The sequence below is a fragment of the Neophocaena asiaeorientalis genome, unplaced genomic scaffold, assembly GCF_003031525.2.
Source record: "Neophocaena asiaeorientalis asiaeorientalis breed wild unplaced genomic scaffold, Neophocaena_asiaeorientalis_V1.1 scaffold133, whole genome shotgun sequence".
NCBI lineage: Eukaryota > Metazoa > Chordata > Mammalia > Artiodactyla > Phocoenidae > Neophocaena > Neophocaena asiaeorientalis.
In genome coordinates this window covers 1,980,869-1,999,111 of record NW_020174429.1, presented here as the reverse complement: position 1 = coordinate 1,999,111, position 18,243 = coordinate 1,980,869, and the positions used below count along the sequence as shown (strand labels likewise).

The following is an 18,243-nucleotide window of genomic DNA, read 5'->3' as shown; positions in this document are numbered from 1 at the left end:
GTGGAGCTCGGGCTCTAGGCACGTGGGCTTCAGTAGTTGTGGCACGCAGGCTCAGTAGTTGTGGCTCGTGGGCTCTAGAGCGCAGGCTCAGTAGTTGTGGCGCACGGGCTTAGTTGCTCCGCGGCATGTGGGATCTTCCCGGACCAGGGCTCAAACCCGTGTCCCCTGCATTGGCAGGCGGATTCTTAACCACTGTGCCACCAAGGAAGCCCAGAACCTTTGGTCTTAATTTTGATGCTGGACTGAATTTCCTTTTTTTTTTTTAAGGATTAATGTAGTAGTGGAATGTGCAGGGTGAATCGAAGTGGAGAGATTGGGAGCAAAGAAATCAGGATACTGTTGCACTGAATCATGTGAGATTGTAGAAGCCTGGTCCAGCATGGAAGCAGCGGGAAGATAAAGAGATGGGTTTAAAAGTTGATATGTAGAATTGTGGGTATTGTAGAAGAACCCACAGGACTTGTTGATGTCATTGGGGAGTCACCCTAGTAAGCTGGTAAAGACCAGGGACTCTGGAATTAGATTGCCTGGGTTCAAATCCTGGCTTTTCTACTTATTATCTCTGGGACCTCATGAATTTGGTAAGTTACGTAACCTGTCTGTGCCTTAGTCTCCTCATCTGTAAAATGAGAAAACTGTGCCTACCTCTCAGAGTTGTCAAGGGGGACTAAATGAATCAGTGAATTTAAAGCCTTTAGACCATGTAAATAAATCTGCTAATAGTGCTGTTGCATATGTGCCTCTTCTGCCGCAGATGCTCCTGTGTATTTCCATGGAAGCTTGTAATAACTCCATTGTAATACTTACCAAATGTGTTATAATAATTTATTGACATGTTTGTCTCTCCAGGATTTGAGTCCATTAATGGCAGGGACCTGGTTTTATTCATTTTTGCATTTTCGGTAGCCATCATAACACCTACATTTACAGTAAGTGTGTAATAGGCATGTGTGGAATGTATGCTTGGGTATGTGAGTGAGGTAACTTGAGCCAAGAATGCTGATGACATTGATAGGAGTAGTGACTTTTGGAAGGGTTGCTTGTTTTGGGGGACAAATGTTAAATTCTATTTTAAAATTTATGATGATAGTACGACATCAGTTGATATGTTCAGTATGTAGAGATTTATGCTTGGATTTTGACTGAGAAGTCAAGACAAAATATTAATTCTGGGTCACTCACATAGAGCCAGAAGCACATTCAGAGCCTTCCTGAAGGAGAGCAGGTAAAGAGAACAATCCATTTATTTAAGATTTTTTTTTTTTTTTTACTGTAAGTTACAACATGTTTCTGGTTTAAAAAAAAGTCAAGCAGTACAGAAGGACACAAAGTGAAAAGTCTCTTCCCTCCAGATTTCCATTCCCATTCTTCAGAGGTAACCAGTCTTGGATCATTGCTTATGTTTCCTTCCAGAAATTATCTAGGCGTATATAAGAATTTACATGTTTATTTAAGCTAATGGGATTTTACTATAGGAGCTGTTCTGTGTCTTTGTGTTTGTTTTTACTTGCAGTATTTGGGATATCTTTACATATTAACACATAAGATCTACCTCATTCTTTTCAGTGGCTACGTTGTATTCCATTATATGCTTATTCCATACAGTAGTTAATCTCCAGATGGTGATCATTTAGCTTATTTTGTGTATTTGCTATTCCAAATAGTGATTAACATCTGTATGTATAGAACTTGTCAACTTGTATGAGTTTACCTGTGAGATGAATTTCTAAAACCAAAATTGTTGGCACACTTAACATTTTGACAGGTGTTGCCAAATACCTACACACTAATGGTGGGGATGCCTGTCTCCTTATTACTCTCACAACTGCTATTAAGGTTTTTCTTAACCTTTGCTAATCAGATTGGTAAAAATGATACCTCACTGTTTTAATTAGCATATTTTATTCCTCATTTATACTGAAGATCTTTTCATATATTTATTAGCTATGGGACCTTGGCTATTTCAAAGTATTTTTTTTTGAGTAATATCTCTTCAGCAGTGTGCTGTAAGTTACTTAGGGATAAGGAGGAATAATCTACCTTGGGAGATATGTCATATATACGACAAAACCATAACATTTAAAGGTAGTTTTTACATAATGGAAACTTTAGGTGAGTGGTAGGAAGGTGAGAGGGAAGACTGGTTTTGGGAGGGAGGGTGGAATCAGTTTTACACACATTAAGATTGAATTATTCACTACGTTGCCTTAAAGATAGGTCTTTTGAAAGGTACTGCTAAAAGCACGCTGCTTATTTCTAGTATAGATTTATGTAAGGAACATTGTTATCCACGAAATTACGGGATATATATGTATAAATTTTTGCATGTTACGTATTATAATTAATATAATATATTAATATATATAATTATGTTATATATATTATATTACCCTTAAGTTAAAAAAAAAATTCGTGTTTTAGGCATATCGATAGTACTGGCATTCCAGTCAGAGGTTGGGACTAGGAGAGGTTTGAAAGTAATAAGTAGTAATATAGTGGAAGGCACTGGTGAAACCAGGAGAGAGCCTCAGTTATTGAAACATTGAGAGAAAGCAGAGCTGAAAGCCAGGAAGTCTTCTGATGCACAGTGAGAGGGAAGAGCATTAGGACTATTAGGAGGTGGGGTGATTGGACAGTGGGTTTTTCAAGTTCCATTTTATCGTGGTTTTCATTGGTAAGGGTCTTGGGAGTTCCAAATACATTGTATATTGAGTGAAAGTGGGGTGTGTGTGTGTGTGTGTGTGTGTGTGTGTGTGTGTGTGTGTTTGAAATCCTTGGCATGAATTAGATGCAGAAGAGGTGCCATTGGGCCTCAGTTTTCTACTTTGCTTTCTGCGAGGGTGGGGAGCAGATGGAACTTTCTGGCAAGAGTACCTCAGTGGCTAGTTGTCTTTGCTTGGCTGAACTTGTTCCTCCTTGTCATTGCAGCTGCCTTGGGTGCTGCTTTCACCCTCTGTTCTCAGCAGATAGTACCCTGTTGTTGCTGCCTAATGGAGTGAGGGCAGGGGTGACTGGGCAGGGTGTCCTAGCCAGGTCTGTTGCCCCTGGGCTCTGGCCCTTTTCTGGCCAGCTGCCTCTGGACTGCGGTTGCTGTTCCACCCTTGGTGCCCTTGATTGAAGACTCTTGAGCCTGCCCTGTATGTCACTTTCCTTTTCAGTCCATCTCCAGCTGTTTTACATTTTATGGGGATTTCTCACAGCTTCGGGTTTCCTGTGAATTTTTCAGCATGGCTGTGTAATAATTGACAAAAATTTTTTGCATTATTTTAGGGTTAGGTGAGGAAAAGAGGGGAAGGAGGCATTGCATTTTGTGCTCAGTTGGCTGTCTTGGTTTTCCTTGTTAATATTCTGTTCAGTGTCTTCTTATAGCTGACAGACTTTATTCATATTGTTTTAGAAAGGTTTCATATTGGTCCTGGATTGAGCAGTTACTTTAGTACTTTGTGGTCTGTCCTAGCAGTTTTGAAAATAAAATTTATTTCCTATAAATCAATAGAAAATAGGCAATGGATATGAAGAGGTGATGGCCTCATTCACAGCAATAGAAATGAAATGCGAATTAAAACCATATTGTAAACTAATTTTCATGTGTCAATTGGCAAAGATCAAAAAGTTTGATTAAACAGTGGTGGCTGTGGTGTGGAGAAACAGGCATTGCTGAAGGGAGTGGAAGCTGGCAACCTCTAAAGAAGGCAGCTAGGCAGTGTAGGGGAGGAAAAATAATTTTCCGTCTACCCTTCTGAGCTCTTAACTGTGATAAAAGATCAACAGGAGAAAAATAGAAGTTTATTCACGTGTACCTCATGTATACATGGGAGATACCTAGGGAAAAATGAGTGGCTTAGAATTCAGTTTAATACCATCTTAATATGGAAAGGAGAAGGGGAACATAGGCCTCTTAAGGGAGAGTAAATGATTTTTAGAAAAGATGAATGGGCCTTAGAAGAATAGATGAGAGGTATGATAGTTTGTGACAAAGTTAGTCTCAGTGTTGTGTCAACTTCTAGGCGCTCTTGTGATAAGAGTCAGTCTTCCCTGGTTGATGAAACTGCTTAACTTATAATTTATGATAATGGAGTTCCTTTTGGAGAATCTGTCTTTAGGCAGATAAGGAGAGTTCAGAGAAGGCTTCACCCTGCATTTGCTATTTTTCAAGTGCCTACAGCTCAAAATAAAGTGGCAAAGTGGCAGATTTTGAGGTGACGTATTCTGCTACTCTTCAGCAGTATCTACCAAAGTTAGAAATGCACATAATCTTTGACCCACCAATTCTGTTTCCCTGGATTCATTGTACCTATATACTGATACACGTGTGAAATATGTACTAGATACTTACTGGAGAACGATTTGTAATAGGGAAAGATCATAAGCTACTTAAATGTCCATCGATACGGGATTTATGGAATTAAAAACTGGAATGTTAGAGTTGTAAAAATAAATGAAGTGCTTTATATACATATATGTAATGATTTCTAGTATATATTAACTGGGAAAAGCAAAGTAAAGAGGCATATATAGGATGTTATGGTTTGTGTAAAAAGGAGAAAATACGTGTTTGTATATACATAGAAAATCTGTGGAATGATATCCAAGCAACCAGTAATATTTTCTCTGAGTTGAGAAACCAGATGGTTAGGAGTAAGGATGGGAGAGAGACTTTTTACTCTATACCCTTTGAACCCTTTGTATTTTGTACCAGGTGCATTACTGATTAAAAAAATAAAGTATAAATAAATCAAGTCTGACTTAAATTTTCATTAATAGAATTTGTGATGATAGTCTCATTGTTGCCTTATTTAGGAGAGGTGGGATGGAATTCTGTTCTTTTGAAAATTCAGCATTTATGGACCTTATTAAACTCCCAAAGTAAATTTTTCATTGATTGCTTTTAAGGTACCACAAGAAAAGTAAAATACTCGTTTGTTTAATTGAGAACAATTTGCTCTGGTTCTCATTTCTTTTTATCTGGTGCCATTTTTATTCTGTTAATTTTAATGAAGCAAAGAGAAAGGAAATTGAGTCCATGGCAGAGCCAAGGGAAACCATAATTAAAGTGCTTATTGCCAGTAAACCGGCACTCTCTTAACTAACGATTTTGATCCACACACTTAGGTGTTTATCCAATAAACTGTTGTTAGGCCCACAATGCTAACCACTAATTAGCATGGCTTCCCCCCGATAAACAGAGGACTTATGAACAAGTTGTGGCTGTCTTTTTTGTTCTTAAAAAATTTCTTTGAGGCATATCCAAGAATTGCAGAGATTATCAGATAAATAAAATAATTTGGAAGGTTTGATAAAAAGGAAATAGTTCTTTTAAGTAGGTGGTAGAGGGCAAAATCTGTTGTATCCTCCCAAGTTATGAAGTTAGTGTGGAATCCCCAAAGGACCATGACTTATTTTGCTTTTATTGAAAAGGTTCAGTTTTAAATAAGATTTATTTAGGGAAACTAAGTGAAAGAGCATTCCAGGACACCAAGTAAAATAAATGTGAGATCCTAATCATCTCATGTGATAATATAGGTGATGAATTAATTTCATATGTAAAAATAAACTTAGTGGTTGTGATAGAAAATAGCTGTTAGTCTGATTTGTTGACACCTTTCTTGGACATATAGATTCGATTTTTGGGTTTGATTTTGTTTTTATTTTAAAAAAATTTATTTTGAAATAATTGTAGACTCATAAAAAGTTGCAAAAACAGTGTGGAGAAATTCCATGTACCTTTCACCCAGCTTTCCCTAAGGTTAATATAACTATAGTACATTATCAAAACCAGGAAACTGATACTGACAGCACAGAATAGACTGCAGACTATACTAGAATTTCTCCACTTTTTACATGGACTCATTTTTTTTTTCTTTTGTGCATATAGTTCTGTGCAATTTTATCACATGTATAGATTCAGGTAACCACCACCACAGTGAGGATTCAGAACTTTTCCAGTCCCACAAATGAACTTGCTCATCACCTGTATTCTGCATTTGTCCGAATCGTTCCTCATGGGGTCCTCTGATGTGCTTCTCTGTCCCCAGCTTATTGGTTTTGGGCACTCAAAGCATTTTATAATTTCTCTTCTTTAAATTTAAGATGTGTATTATGGCCCAGAATGTGGTCTATCTTGGTGAATATTTAATGTGAGCTTGAGAAGAACGTATGTTCTGCTGTTGTTGGATGAAGCAGCTAAAGATGTCAATTATATCCAGTTGATTGATGGTGGTGTTGACATCAGCTTTATCCTTACTGATTTTCTGCTTATTGGATCTGACCATTTCTGATAGTGGAGCGTGAAAGTCTCCAGCTATCATAGTGGATTCATTGTTTTCTCCTTGCAGTTCTATTGGTTTTTTGCCTCACATATTTTGATGGTCTGTTGTTAGGTGGATACACAGTAAGTACTGTTATGTCTTCTTGGAGAACTGACTCCTTTATCATTATATAATGGCCTTTATGCCTGATAAGTTTCCTTGCTCTGAAGTTGGCTGTGTCTAAAATTAATAAAACTCTTCCTGCTTTCTCTCTCTCTTTTTTTTTTTTTTTTTGGTACGCAGGCCTCTCAGTGTTGTGGCCTCCCTCGTTGCGGAGCACAGGGTTCGGACGCGCAGGCCTAGCGGCCATGGCTCACGGGCCCAGCCGCTCTGCGGCATGTGGGATCTTCCCAGACTGGGGCACGAACCCATATCCCCTGCATCGGCAGGCGGACTCTCAACCACTGTGCCACCAGGGAAGCCCCCTGCTTTCTTTTGATTAGTGTTAGCATGGTATATCTTTTTCCACCTCTTTACTTTTTTAAAAAAAGATTTATTTATTATTTATTTATTTTTGGCTGTGTCGGGTCTTAGTTGCGGCATGCAGGATCTTCGTTGAGGCATGCGGGATCTTTGTGGTGCACGGGCTCATCGTTGTGGCGAGCAGGGTTCTCTCCAGTTCTGGTGTGTGGGTTTTTCTCTTCTCTTGTTGTGGTGCGCAGGCTGCAGGGCACGTGGGCTCTGTAGTTTGCGGCACGCAGGCTCTAGTTGAGGTGTGTGAGCTCGGTAGTCGTGGCACATGGGCTTAGTTGCCCCGCAGCATGTGGTATCCTAGTTCCCTGACCAGGGATCGAACCCTTGTCCCCTGCATTGGAAGGCGGATTCTTAACCACTGGACCACCAGAAAAGTCCCTCTATCGCTTTTTTAAAAAATAATTTGTTTTTGAGATGTGTCCATGTTGGTAATTGTAGCTCTAGTTAATTAATTTTTTCACTAGTGTATTATATCTCATTGCTAAGATATTAAAATTTTTAATTTTAAATAACTTAAAAGGTATAAAGTAGCTTTGGAATAGGGTATGACAAGTAAGGACTTTATATATTTCAGAATATTTCTTTATAGCATTTTCTAATTGGGCTCAATAATTACTTGAGACATTAAACTGAAATCTAGAGTTATGATTGACTGTTGGCTTGATATGAAGACTGAGTTGGAGTCAGCTAGTGTTGGGGTCCCTGTCCCTATGATTAAGGAGGAGGAAAGTAGTGTGTGGCCTTGAGTTCAGGGGCAGGTGATAAGAAGCCAGATCAGTATTTCCCTCTCATATTCAGAAGGCCCAGCTGTCCATGTGCATTGGGGAAGCCTCATGTCCTTAGATAAGCAGCTCAAGCCAGTCCCAGAGTTCCAAAGGGAATGTGGAAGATGTGCTTCCAAATTCTGATCTTGGCTTCGATGTCTTTGTGGAATGAGGAGGGACGTAGGTGAGAAAGTAAGTCACTACTAATGTAAATTCTCTTGTAACCTGAGCTTCCTTTAGCCACCGAACCCATGTAGTGTCCTTTCATTGTGATGGTAATCTTTTTTTAAAAATAATTAATTAATTAATTAATTTTTGGCTGCGTTGGGTCTTCGTTGCTGTGCGCGGGCATTCTCTAGTCGTGGTGAGCGGGGGCTATTCTTTGTTGTGGTGTGCGGTCTTCTCACTGCAGTGGCTTCTCTTGTTGCGAAGCAAAGGCTCTAGGCGCGCGGGCTTCAGTAGTTGTGGCTCTCGGGCTCTAGAGTGCAGGTTCAGTAGTTGTGGCGCATGGGCTTAGTTGCTCCGTGGCATGTCGGATCTTCCCGGACCAGGGCTTGAACCCGTGTCCCCTGCATTGGCAGGTAGATTCTTAACCACTGCGCTACCAGGGAAGTCCCTGTGATGGTAATTTTAATTTAGTTTAATTTATTCTTCATTATTTTATTGTCAGTGAGAGACTTTTTCTGAACAAGTTGAGATAAAACATGATCTTGAACTATGTTACGTGTAATTTGATGAAGACTGATTCATTTTGTAACTGATCTGTTAGTTTTCCGCTTCATGACCAAGCACAACAAATAATGAAGACAGTAATAATTTATTTACACTCATTCCTTCCTTCAACATAATGCTGTTTAGAGAATGCCTGTTATATGCTAATGTAGACATCTAGAAAGATGAATAAGATAGTTCTTATTTAAAAAAAAAAAACCCCAGCAAAACACAAGAGCTCATGATTTAGGAGACTAAGAATGCCAGCAAGGAGTATATGTGCATTACAGCAGGATGAGAGAGGCGCTGTGTGTGACTCCTTTGGAATTGGGAGCCCTTTCACTTTAATAAGTGTAGGTAGCACATGGTAACTACTTGAACAATTTTCTGCCCTTAGCACATTCAAGCCATCCAGTCTCTATTTCTTTAGCACCATTGTTTTAGACTAATTTTTAGTCAGTTATCATTGTTATGAATTTGCTTTGAGACATTTTCTTGGGCAAGGTATGCCCATTCTAAGATCTACAAGTATAGATTGGGATTTTGTGTTATGTTGGCTAAGACAGACTTTAGCCTCATTTTTCGCCTTGTATAACTTTGTATCTGATGTCTAATATATTTAAACATAAAGAGAGGTATGATTTCTTTTACTAAGTTTAGAGTTTCTTACATTTAGGTCAAGGGTAAGAAAAGTATGATGATTACTTTGAACACGTTTGAAATTTCTTTTCATTCTTTATAGGTTGTCTTGTGGAAATGAAGGTTTAAGGACAAGTTATCTACCAGATTAAAAGATGGGATCGAATAGCAGCAGAATTGGTGATCTTCCTAAAAATGAGTACTTAAAAAAGTTATCAGGCACAGAATCTGTCTCTGAGAATGACCCGTTCTGGAATCAGCTACTGTCATTTTCTTTCCCTGCACCAACTAGCAGGTAAGAGTGTACTTGGAGATTGAAAATTTGTATCAAGGGCCACATAAGCTTGTGTGGTATGCTGATTTAAAAAATTTTTTTTAAATTTTAATGATCTGTCTGTCCCTCCATTTGTTGTATATGTACCAGTAGAAAATTCAAAAGGTATGAAAAGGAGGAAATAAGTTTTTCTCTTTCCTTTCCCCCACTCAGCCACCTCCCTTGCCCAGAGATAATTCCTGGTAGCAGTTTCTTTTGAATGCTTCCAGAGGTAGTAAAACCATATTATTTCATGTAGTTTTACAAAACTGTTTAAACACAAATGGTAGCATACTACACATACCTTTCTTTTTTGTTTTTGCTTGCTGTCCCTTGCTTTTTTCCCCCACAGTTAAGTAAAACATATGTATATGCATATATGCAACTGCCTTATTCTTTTAAATGACTGCAGTGTGTGCATAGATTATATGAAATCGGTTTTTTATTGGTGGACATTTAGATTGTTTCTAATTTCTTGTTATAACAGATAATGCTGCATACATAATTTTTCAGGCATACAAATAAATCTCCAGTATAAATTCCTCAAAGTAGCATTGCTGGGTCAAAGTATATGTGCATTTGTAATTTGCCAAACTGCTCCATGGAAGTTGTACCAATTAACACTCCTACCAGCAATGTATGAGAAGGTCTGCTTCCCCACCCCTTTGTCAGTTTAATGCATTTTTAGATTCTTTGGCCTTTGTCAATTTGGTAGGTGAAAACCAATATCTCATTTATTATAAAAACTGACAGACACATAATTATGTAGAGTGACTAGAATATTGAATTCCCATTACTCAGTATCTAGATTTTAAACATTTTTATTTATTTGTTTTTAACAGCTTTATTATGTAGACTGAATCATGGCCCCCTAAAGATACCTGTGTCCTAGTCCCTGGAATCTTTGAGTGTGATATGTTACAACATGTATCAATATTTCATTCCTTTTTATTTCTGAGTGAGATTCCTTTGTATTAATATACCATCTTTTCTTTATCCATTCATCAGTTAATAGCCATTTGGGTTATTTCCATATTTACTTCATCTATTTTTTAGGGTTTTTTAAAGTAAATTAAAATATGGACATTTTCTTTTATAACTGTAATACCGTTATCACACCTTACAAAGTTAACAGTAATTCCTCTTACCCAGTCCATTTTCAAATTTCCCTAGTCGTTTTGTAGTTCATTTGTTACAATTAGGAAGTAAATAAGGTGTATACAGTGCATTGCAATACATTGCAATAAGGTAGTTACATTTCTTCTGTCTTTAATCTCGAATAGAGGTATGTACTCCCCAACTCCTGCCACTGTTTTTTCCCCTATGCCGTTACTTCTTTTTTTCTTTTAACAAACTGGATCAGTTTTTCTGTAGAATGTTCCACCTTCTAGACCTACCTGATTGCTTCTCATATTTTGTTTTTTTATTTACTGTATTTTCTATAAATTGGACATCAGATTTAAAGGTTTGATAAAATTTGGGTTAAACATTTTTGGTAAGAGTATTTCATAAGTGATGCTAGGTACCTTATATTGTATTTCATTAGGTTACAGAAAATGTGTGGGTTTATATCAGTTATCATGCTAAGACTGATCAGAGGTTTGAGTGTGTTTTAGCATCCATTGATGATTTTGGTCTGAATCACCTGTTTCATAAGAGATTCCAAAATGGTAGTATTTTTAATTTGGTCATTTCTTGTACATTTATTAACTGGAATTCTCCTGTGAAGGAGTGCTTTCATGAATTAGGATATATAAAACATTGTTTTTACTACATTATTAATAAGGGTAAACACTTAATTCTTTTCCTCTACTGATTTTCAGTAACGAAAATGGTGCAATAGTGATTAATAAGTCTGTATTTCCCCTTTCCCCTGACCCCAGGGTTGGAAGGGCTATCTCTCTCTTTTGAGTATGAATTTTAAAAATATATAAATATTGATATATGTAAATAAAATATGTGTGTATGTATGTGTGTTGTGGTCCTTTAACAATCAAGGTTATGTTTATTTTTATATGTTTAAGGATTAAGGATTATTGGTATTTCCTTTTTGTGAATTGTTTATATATTTTGGCAATACATTTTAATTTCTGACTTTTGGATATAGTTGGATTGGACTTTACAAGGTTGGCTTAGTTTGCAGTTTTTGTGATAATGTGGATTAGTTGTATATTATGGGAAGTGGATACATACTGCTGCTTCTGAGATCCTTGGAAAATTAAAGGTGGTTGTGGATTGGTGGGAGAGGTCAAACTGGAGATGAGCTGTAGCATCAGCAAGTTTTGAAACCATTTCATTAATCCTGAAGGAATTGTCATTGAGTATCACTGCTCATGTAGTAATAAGACTTAGAGAAAAAAGGGCATATAAAGAGAATATTATTTATTATCCAAAATAAATCTTCTTTTCACTTACGTAAACTGTAGTACAATCTATATATGCTCTTCCAAAAGACATTAAAGAAGACTTAACTAAATGGTGATGTATACCATGTTTAAGGATTAAGAATTGTAAAAGTGTCAGTTCTTTCCAAATTGACCTGTAGATTGAAGGCAATTCCAATTAAAATTCCAACAGCTTTTTTTGGGGGGTGGGTGAGGAGATCTTGATAAGCTCATTCTAAAATTTGCATGGGAAAGAAAAAAAACTAATAATAGCTAAAGTACTCTGAAGAAGGGAAGGAAGATATGTGTGTGTGTGTGTGTGTACGTGTACTTGATTTATGCAAAGCTGGCAATTCAGAGCATTGGGGAAGGGATGAACTTCTCAAGAAACAGTGATGGGAATAATGTTAGCCATTTTTGTCTATTTCTTTCTAAGTTTTACATACTTGTGCTGGTGCCTTGCAGTTTGAATTATTATGACTTTATAGTTTGTTTTGCTAATTACTGCTTTTTCTCAAAGATCCTTTGCTGTTCTCATGTGTTTATTCTTTTTGATGTCATTTCTTTTTCTTAATTCATCCTAGTTTATAGAGAAAAGTATAAAGGAATCTTAGAAAGTATAAAAAGCTGTAAAGTGAGTAAACTGCACATTGTGGGGGCATGGGTGGCTATTCAGAATATCCAGAGAAGCTTTGTTTGTGGTGGTGCATATGCTTTTGTCACTTTTGTCACTTTTTTTGAGGCCCCCACCCCCCACCCCAGCTCCTCAGTCTGGTATTTGATGTGTGAACCTTGACATTGAGCAGGCCTTGAGGTAGAAGGTGCCACCACCTCATTGACAGTCAGGGATGGAATTACCTAGTTTATGAATTATTCAAGACTAAGAGGAATATCTTTAGGGAAGACTCTGAATCCAGACATTTCTGAGATTGCTCACTCTTGGAATTCCTTGGATCCTGTATGTGCTGTCTTCAAGTGCAGCCAAAAATTGATGGCTGCCAGTTTTTTTAGAAGCACTAAGTCCTTCAGGACTAATCTAATCCTTCCTTACTATAAACTGTTTTTTGGCACTACAATAACCAGATTTAGTTATAGTTTCCAAGCATGGTTGAAAAATCTTTAGATTCTTCAATAGTTTTTAACTTTTCACCTTACTAAAATTCCTTGTGAAGCAAAGGTCTGAAATAAAATCAAGGTTAATTCAAGAGTAGGGACTTCTCTGGTGGCTCAGTGGTTAAGAATCTGCCTGCCAGTGCAGGGGACACGGGTTCAAGCCCTGGTCTGGGAGGATCCCACATGCTGTGGAGCAACTAAGCCTGTGTGCTACAGCTACTGAGCCTGCACTCGAGAGCCCGTGAGCCACAACTACTGAATCCTGCGTGCCTAGAGCCTGTGCTCCGCAACAAGAGAAGCCCCCACTGGCTGCAGTTAGAGAAAGCCTGTGCACAGCAACAAAGACCCAATGCAGCCATAAATAAATAAATAGATAGACAGATAAATATTAATTCAAGAGTAAAGTTTAAGTAATATACTGTTTGTCTTAATAAAGTGTTTAAAAATTACTTACATGACTGATTTCATACTAAATATAGCAGCAAAACCAAAACACAAAACTGTGCTAAAGACAAAGGTAGTAGAATCATCTATATCCGCAATAAGTATTTAAGGGATACATGAAACAAAAAGGTGTTAAATATGATGTCAAAACACTAAACTATGTATATATAGTTTATATGTATAGTTATATATCAATCTCATGGTAGCCACAAACCAAAAATCTATAATAGATGCACACGAAAAAAGAGAAAGGAATCCAAACATAACACTAAAGGTAGAAGAAAGGAACAAAAACTACAAAAACAACCAGAAAATGATTAACAAAATAGCAATAAGTACATACCTATCAATAATTACTTTAAATGTAAATAGACTAAATGATCCAGACAAAACACATAGAGTGGCTGAAGGGATACAAAAGCAAGACCCATCTATGTGCTGCCTACAAGAGACTCACTTCAGATCTAAAGACACAGACTGAAAGTGAGAGGATAAAAAAGTTATCCCATGCAAATGGAAACAAAAAGAAAGGGGTAGCAGTACTTATATCAGACAAAATAGACTTTAAAACAAAGACTGTAACAAGAGACAAGGACGTTACATAATGATCAAAGGATCAATACAACAAGAAGATATACAATTGTAAATATATATATGTGCCCAATATAGGAACACCTAAATACATAAAGCAGTTAAGAAACATAAAGGGAAAAATTGACAGGAACACAGCAATAGTGGGGGACTTTAACACCCCACTCACATCAATGGACAGATCATCCAGACAGAAAATCAGTAAGGAAACTCTGGTCCAAATGACATATTAGGCCAGATGATATATGTTTATTATATATATTCCATCCCAAAGCATGAGAATATGCCTTCAGGTCCACATGGGACATTCTCTAGGATAGATCACATGCTAGGGCACAAAACAAGTCTCAGTAAATTTAAGAAAATTGAAATCATATCAAGCATATTTTCTAACCACGGCAATATGAGATTAGAGATCAGTTACAAGAAAAAAAAAAAAACTGCAGAAAACCCCAAACGTGTGGAGGGTAAACAATATGCTACTAAACAACTGTTGGGTCACTGAAGGTTTCAAAGAGGAAAGAAAAAACCTGGAGACATGAAAACAGAAACACTATCATCCAAAATCTATGGGGTGTAGCATAAGCAGTTCTAAGAGGGAAGTTTATAGAGAGATACAGGCCTACCCCAGGAAACAAGAAAAATCTCAAACAATCTAACCTTATGCCTAAAGGAACTATAAAAAGAAGCAAAACCCAAGGTTAGTAGAAGGAAAGAAATAACAAAGACCAGAGCAGAAATAAATGAAGTAGAGGCTAGAAAAACAATAAAAAAGATCAGTGAAACTAAGAGCTGATTCTTTGAAAAGATAAATAAAATGGATAAACCTTTAGCCAGACTCATCAAGATAAAGAGAGGACCCATATAAATTAGAAATGAAAGGGCAGTTACAACTGACAGCACAGAAATACAAAGGATCATAAGAGATTACTATGAACAATTATATGCCAGTATAATGGACAACCTAGAAGAAACAGATTAATTCCTAGGGTGTACAGTCTTCCAAGACTGAATTAGGAGTAAATAGAAAATATGAGTAGACCAGTTACCAGTAATGAAATTGAGTCGGTAATCCAAAACCTGCCAACAAACAAAAAGTCCAGGACCAGATGGCATCACAGGTGAATTCTACCAAACATTTAAGGAAGAAATAACACCTGTCCTTCTCAAGCTATTCCAGAAAATTGCAGAGAAATGCTCCAGAACTCATTCTGTGAGACCAGTGTCCCCCAGATACCAAAACCAGAAAAGACCACAAGAAAAAGAAAATTACAGGTCAATATCACTGATGCAAAAATTCTCAACAAAATATTAGCAAACTGAATTCAACAGTACATTAAAAGGATCACACACCACGATCAATTGGAATTCATCCCAGGGATGCAAGGATGATGGTTCAGTATCTGCAAATCAATATGATACACCACATTAGCATATTGAAGACTAAATCATATGATCATCTCAGTAGATGCAGAAAAATTGACAAAATTCAACATCCATTTATGATAAAAACTCTCAACAAAGTGTAGGTATAGAGGGAACATAACCCAGCTTAATATACGACAAGCCCACATCTAACATCATACTCAATGGTGAAAAATTGAAAGCGTTTGCTGTAAGAGCAGGAACAAGAAAAGGATGCGCACTCTTGCCACTTTTATTCAACAGAGTATTGGAAGTCCTAGCCAGAGAAGTCATACGAGAAAAAGAAATAAAAGGAATCCAGATTGGAAAGGAAGAAGTAGAACTGTCACTGTTTGCAGACGACATGATACTATGTATAGAAAATTCTAAAGATACCACCAAAAAACTATTAGAACTAATAAATGAGTTCAGTAAAGCTGCAGGTTACAAAACTAATATACAGAAATCTGTTGTGTTTGAACTAACAATGAACTATCAAATAGAAATTAAGAAAATAATCCTATTTACAATTGCATCAAAGAAAATACTTGGGAATAAATCTAAACAAGGAGGTAAAAGACCTATACTCAGAAAACCGTAAGACATTGATGAAAGAAATGGAAGACAACACAAACAAATGGAAAGGTATATCCTACTTACGGATTGGAAGAATTAATATTGTTAAAGTGACCATACTCCCAAAGGCGATCTATAGATTTAGTGCAATCCTTATCAAAATACCAATGGTGTTTTTCACGTAACTAGAGCAAATAATTCTAAAATTTGTATGGAAACACACAAGATCCTGAATAGCCAAAAAGATCTTGAGAAAGAAGAACAAAGCTGGAGATAACACACTCCCTGATTTCAAACTATACTACAAAGCTGCAGTCATCAAAATAGCATGGTACTGGCACAAAAACAGACACAGATCAATGGAACAGAATTGAGAGCCTAGAAATAAACCCACACACTTATGATCAATTAGTCTACAACAAAGAAGGCAAGAATATACAATGGAGAAAAGACAATCTCTTCAGTAAGTGGTGCTGGGAAAACTGGACAGCTCCATGTAAAAGAATGAAATTAGAACATTCTTTAACACCATATACAAAAATAAACTCAAAATGGATTAAAGATTTAATGTAAGGCCTGAAACCATAAAACTCCTAGAAGATAACATGGGTAGTATATGCTCTTTGACATTGCTCCTAGCAATATTTTTTGGATATGTCTCCTCAGTCAGGGGAAACAAAAGCACAAATAAACAAATGGGACTACATCAAACTAAAAAGCTTTTGCATAGCCATGGAAACTGTTGAGAAAATGAAAAGGCAGTCAGTCTACTGAATGGGAGAAGATGTTTGCAAATGATATATCAGATAAGGGTTTAATATCCAAAATGAACAAACAACTCATACAACTCAACATCAAAAAACAAATAACTGGATTAAAAAATGGGTAGAGAACCTGAATACACATTTTTCCAAAGAAGACATACGGATAGCCATCAGACACATGAAAGGATATTCAATACCACTAATCATCAGGGAAATGCAAATTAAAAGCACAACGCAAATTAAAACCACAATGAGATACCCCCTCACATCTGTCAGAATGGCTATCATGAAAAAGACAACAAATACGTGTTGGTGAGGATGTGGAGAAAAGGAAACCCTTGTGCCCCGTTGGCAGGAATGTATGTTGGTACGGTCACTATGGAAAACAGTATGGAGGTTCCTCAAAGAGTAAAAATAGAACTACTCATTTTCCTTCTGGGTATTTTTCCAAAGAAAGTGAAAACACTAGTTAGAAGAGATACATGCACCCCTATGTTCATTGCAGCATATTTACAACAGCCAAGGTATGGAAGAAACCAAAGTGTCTGTTGATTGCTGAACATACCAGAACTCATGTAGCCATTTACTTTTACCATTTGGATTGCTTCCAGTGTTTTCCTGTTACATATATTGAATAATACAGCAATAGCCTTATACGTAACCCATTACATATAATATGGCAGTAGCTTTATATATATGGTAGAATTGACTTCTGTCCTGTGAGTAAAGTATGGCCAAATGACTTCCATTAATTCTTCCAGTCTGTGTTGGTAGAGCATGAGAAACAAGTATAATAGGTCAGGAACAGATTTTATGGAACACTGAAAGTGCTTCCCAACATATTTCTTGTTGTTTTTTGGTTTTTTGTTTGTTTGGAAACTGATAAGGCTGGTCACATGTATGTGGTGGCCTGGAGGCTCTGAGGGTGCAGGGGTTCTGACCACGGGGGACTGAATGGGAAGATCACAATCTGTCCACTTGCCCATTTTTGGCACACTGGTTAGAAAGCTGAGGATTAGAATTGATTCCTTGTGGGTTCTTGTTAAGTGGATTTGGTGAAAGCATTGTTTTAAGGAGTTTACTTTTGGGGTGGAGTGAGTGGTAGATTGGAAAGAGGAGGAAAGAGGAGAAACTCAGGAAGGGAAACCAGATGGGAGGCAGCTGCAGTGACATAACCACCATGTAATGAAGGTCTGAATTTCTTTGCCTGTACAGGAAATGGGAAGTCCTCCAGCCACTATTCGTTAAAAGCTCTTTTATTTTAAATTGATATTTGACTTGGGCATTAATACTTGATAAGCTTAGAATTCTAGATTTGAGAGCAGTGATGAGCAATGTAGTGACAGCTTGTGTGCTTACCAAGAATGAGAATCAGTTTGCCAAAAGGTGTGGTGATTTTGGGCAAAGTGTAGAGAATGGAGACAGTGGAACATGGTAGGAGGAGCATAGATTTTGGAGCCAGACTGACTTTGTGTTGCATCTCAGCTCTACTGCTTATTACCTCTGTGAGCTTAGTCAAGCTACTTAATTCTCACTGAGCCTGTTGATGCTTCTGTAAAACGGAAATAATATTACCTACCATGTATATAGATTTGTGGGGAGGATAAAACACCATAATGCCCGTAAAGTGTCTGACTTTCCTCTTCTTACAAGGAATAAACACCCATTAATTTAAAAAAGTGCAAGGGCTCTCTGTCTTGAGAGTTAGTCTAAAATATTTGAGGATTGAAAATAAATAGCAGAAATTTAACCAATTTT

General features: G+C 37.1%; 1 protein-coding gene across 3 annotated transcripts in view; it reads left to right on the top strand.

The window, feature by feature from the left end:
* DYM (dymeclin) overlaps window positions 1-18,243 on the top strand; it is a 375,649-nt gene that overhangs the window by 12,051 nt on the left and 345,355 nt on the right. For all 3 annotated transcript variants that reach the window (XM_024756785.1, XM_024756783.1, XM_024756784.1), the window contains exon 2: window positions 9,000-9,191. In XM_024756785.1, coding sequence (XP_024612553.1) covers window positions 9,052-9,191 — 140 coding nt within the window. In that variant the 5' untranslated portion in view covers window positions 9,000-9,051. The remainder of the gene's footprint in view (window positions 1-8,999; window positions 9,192-18,243) is intronic.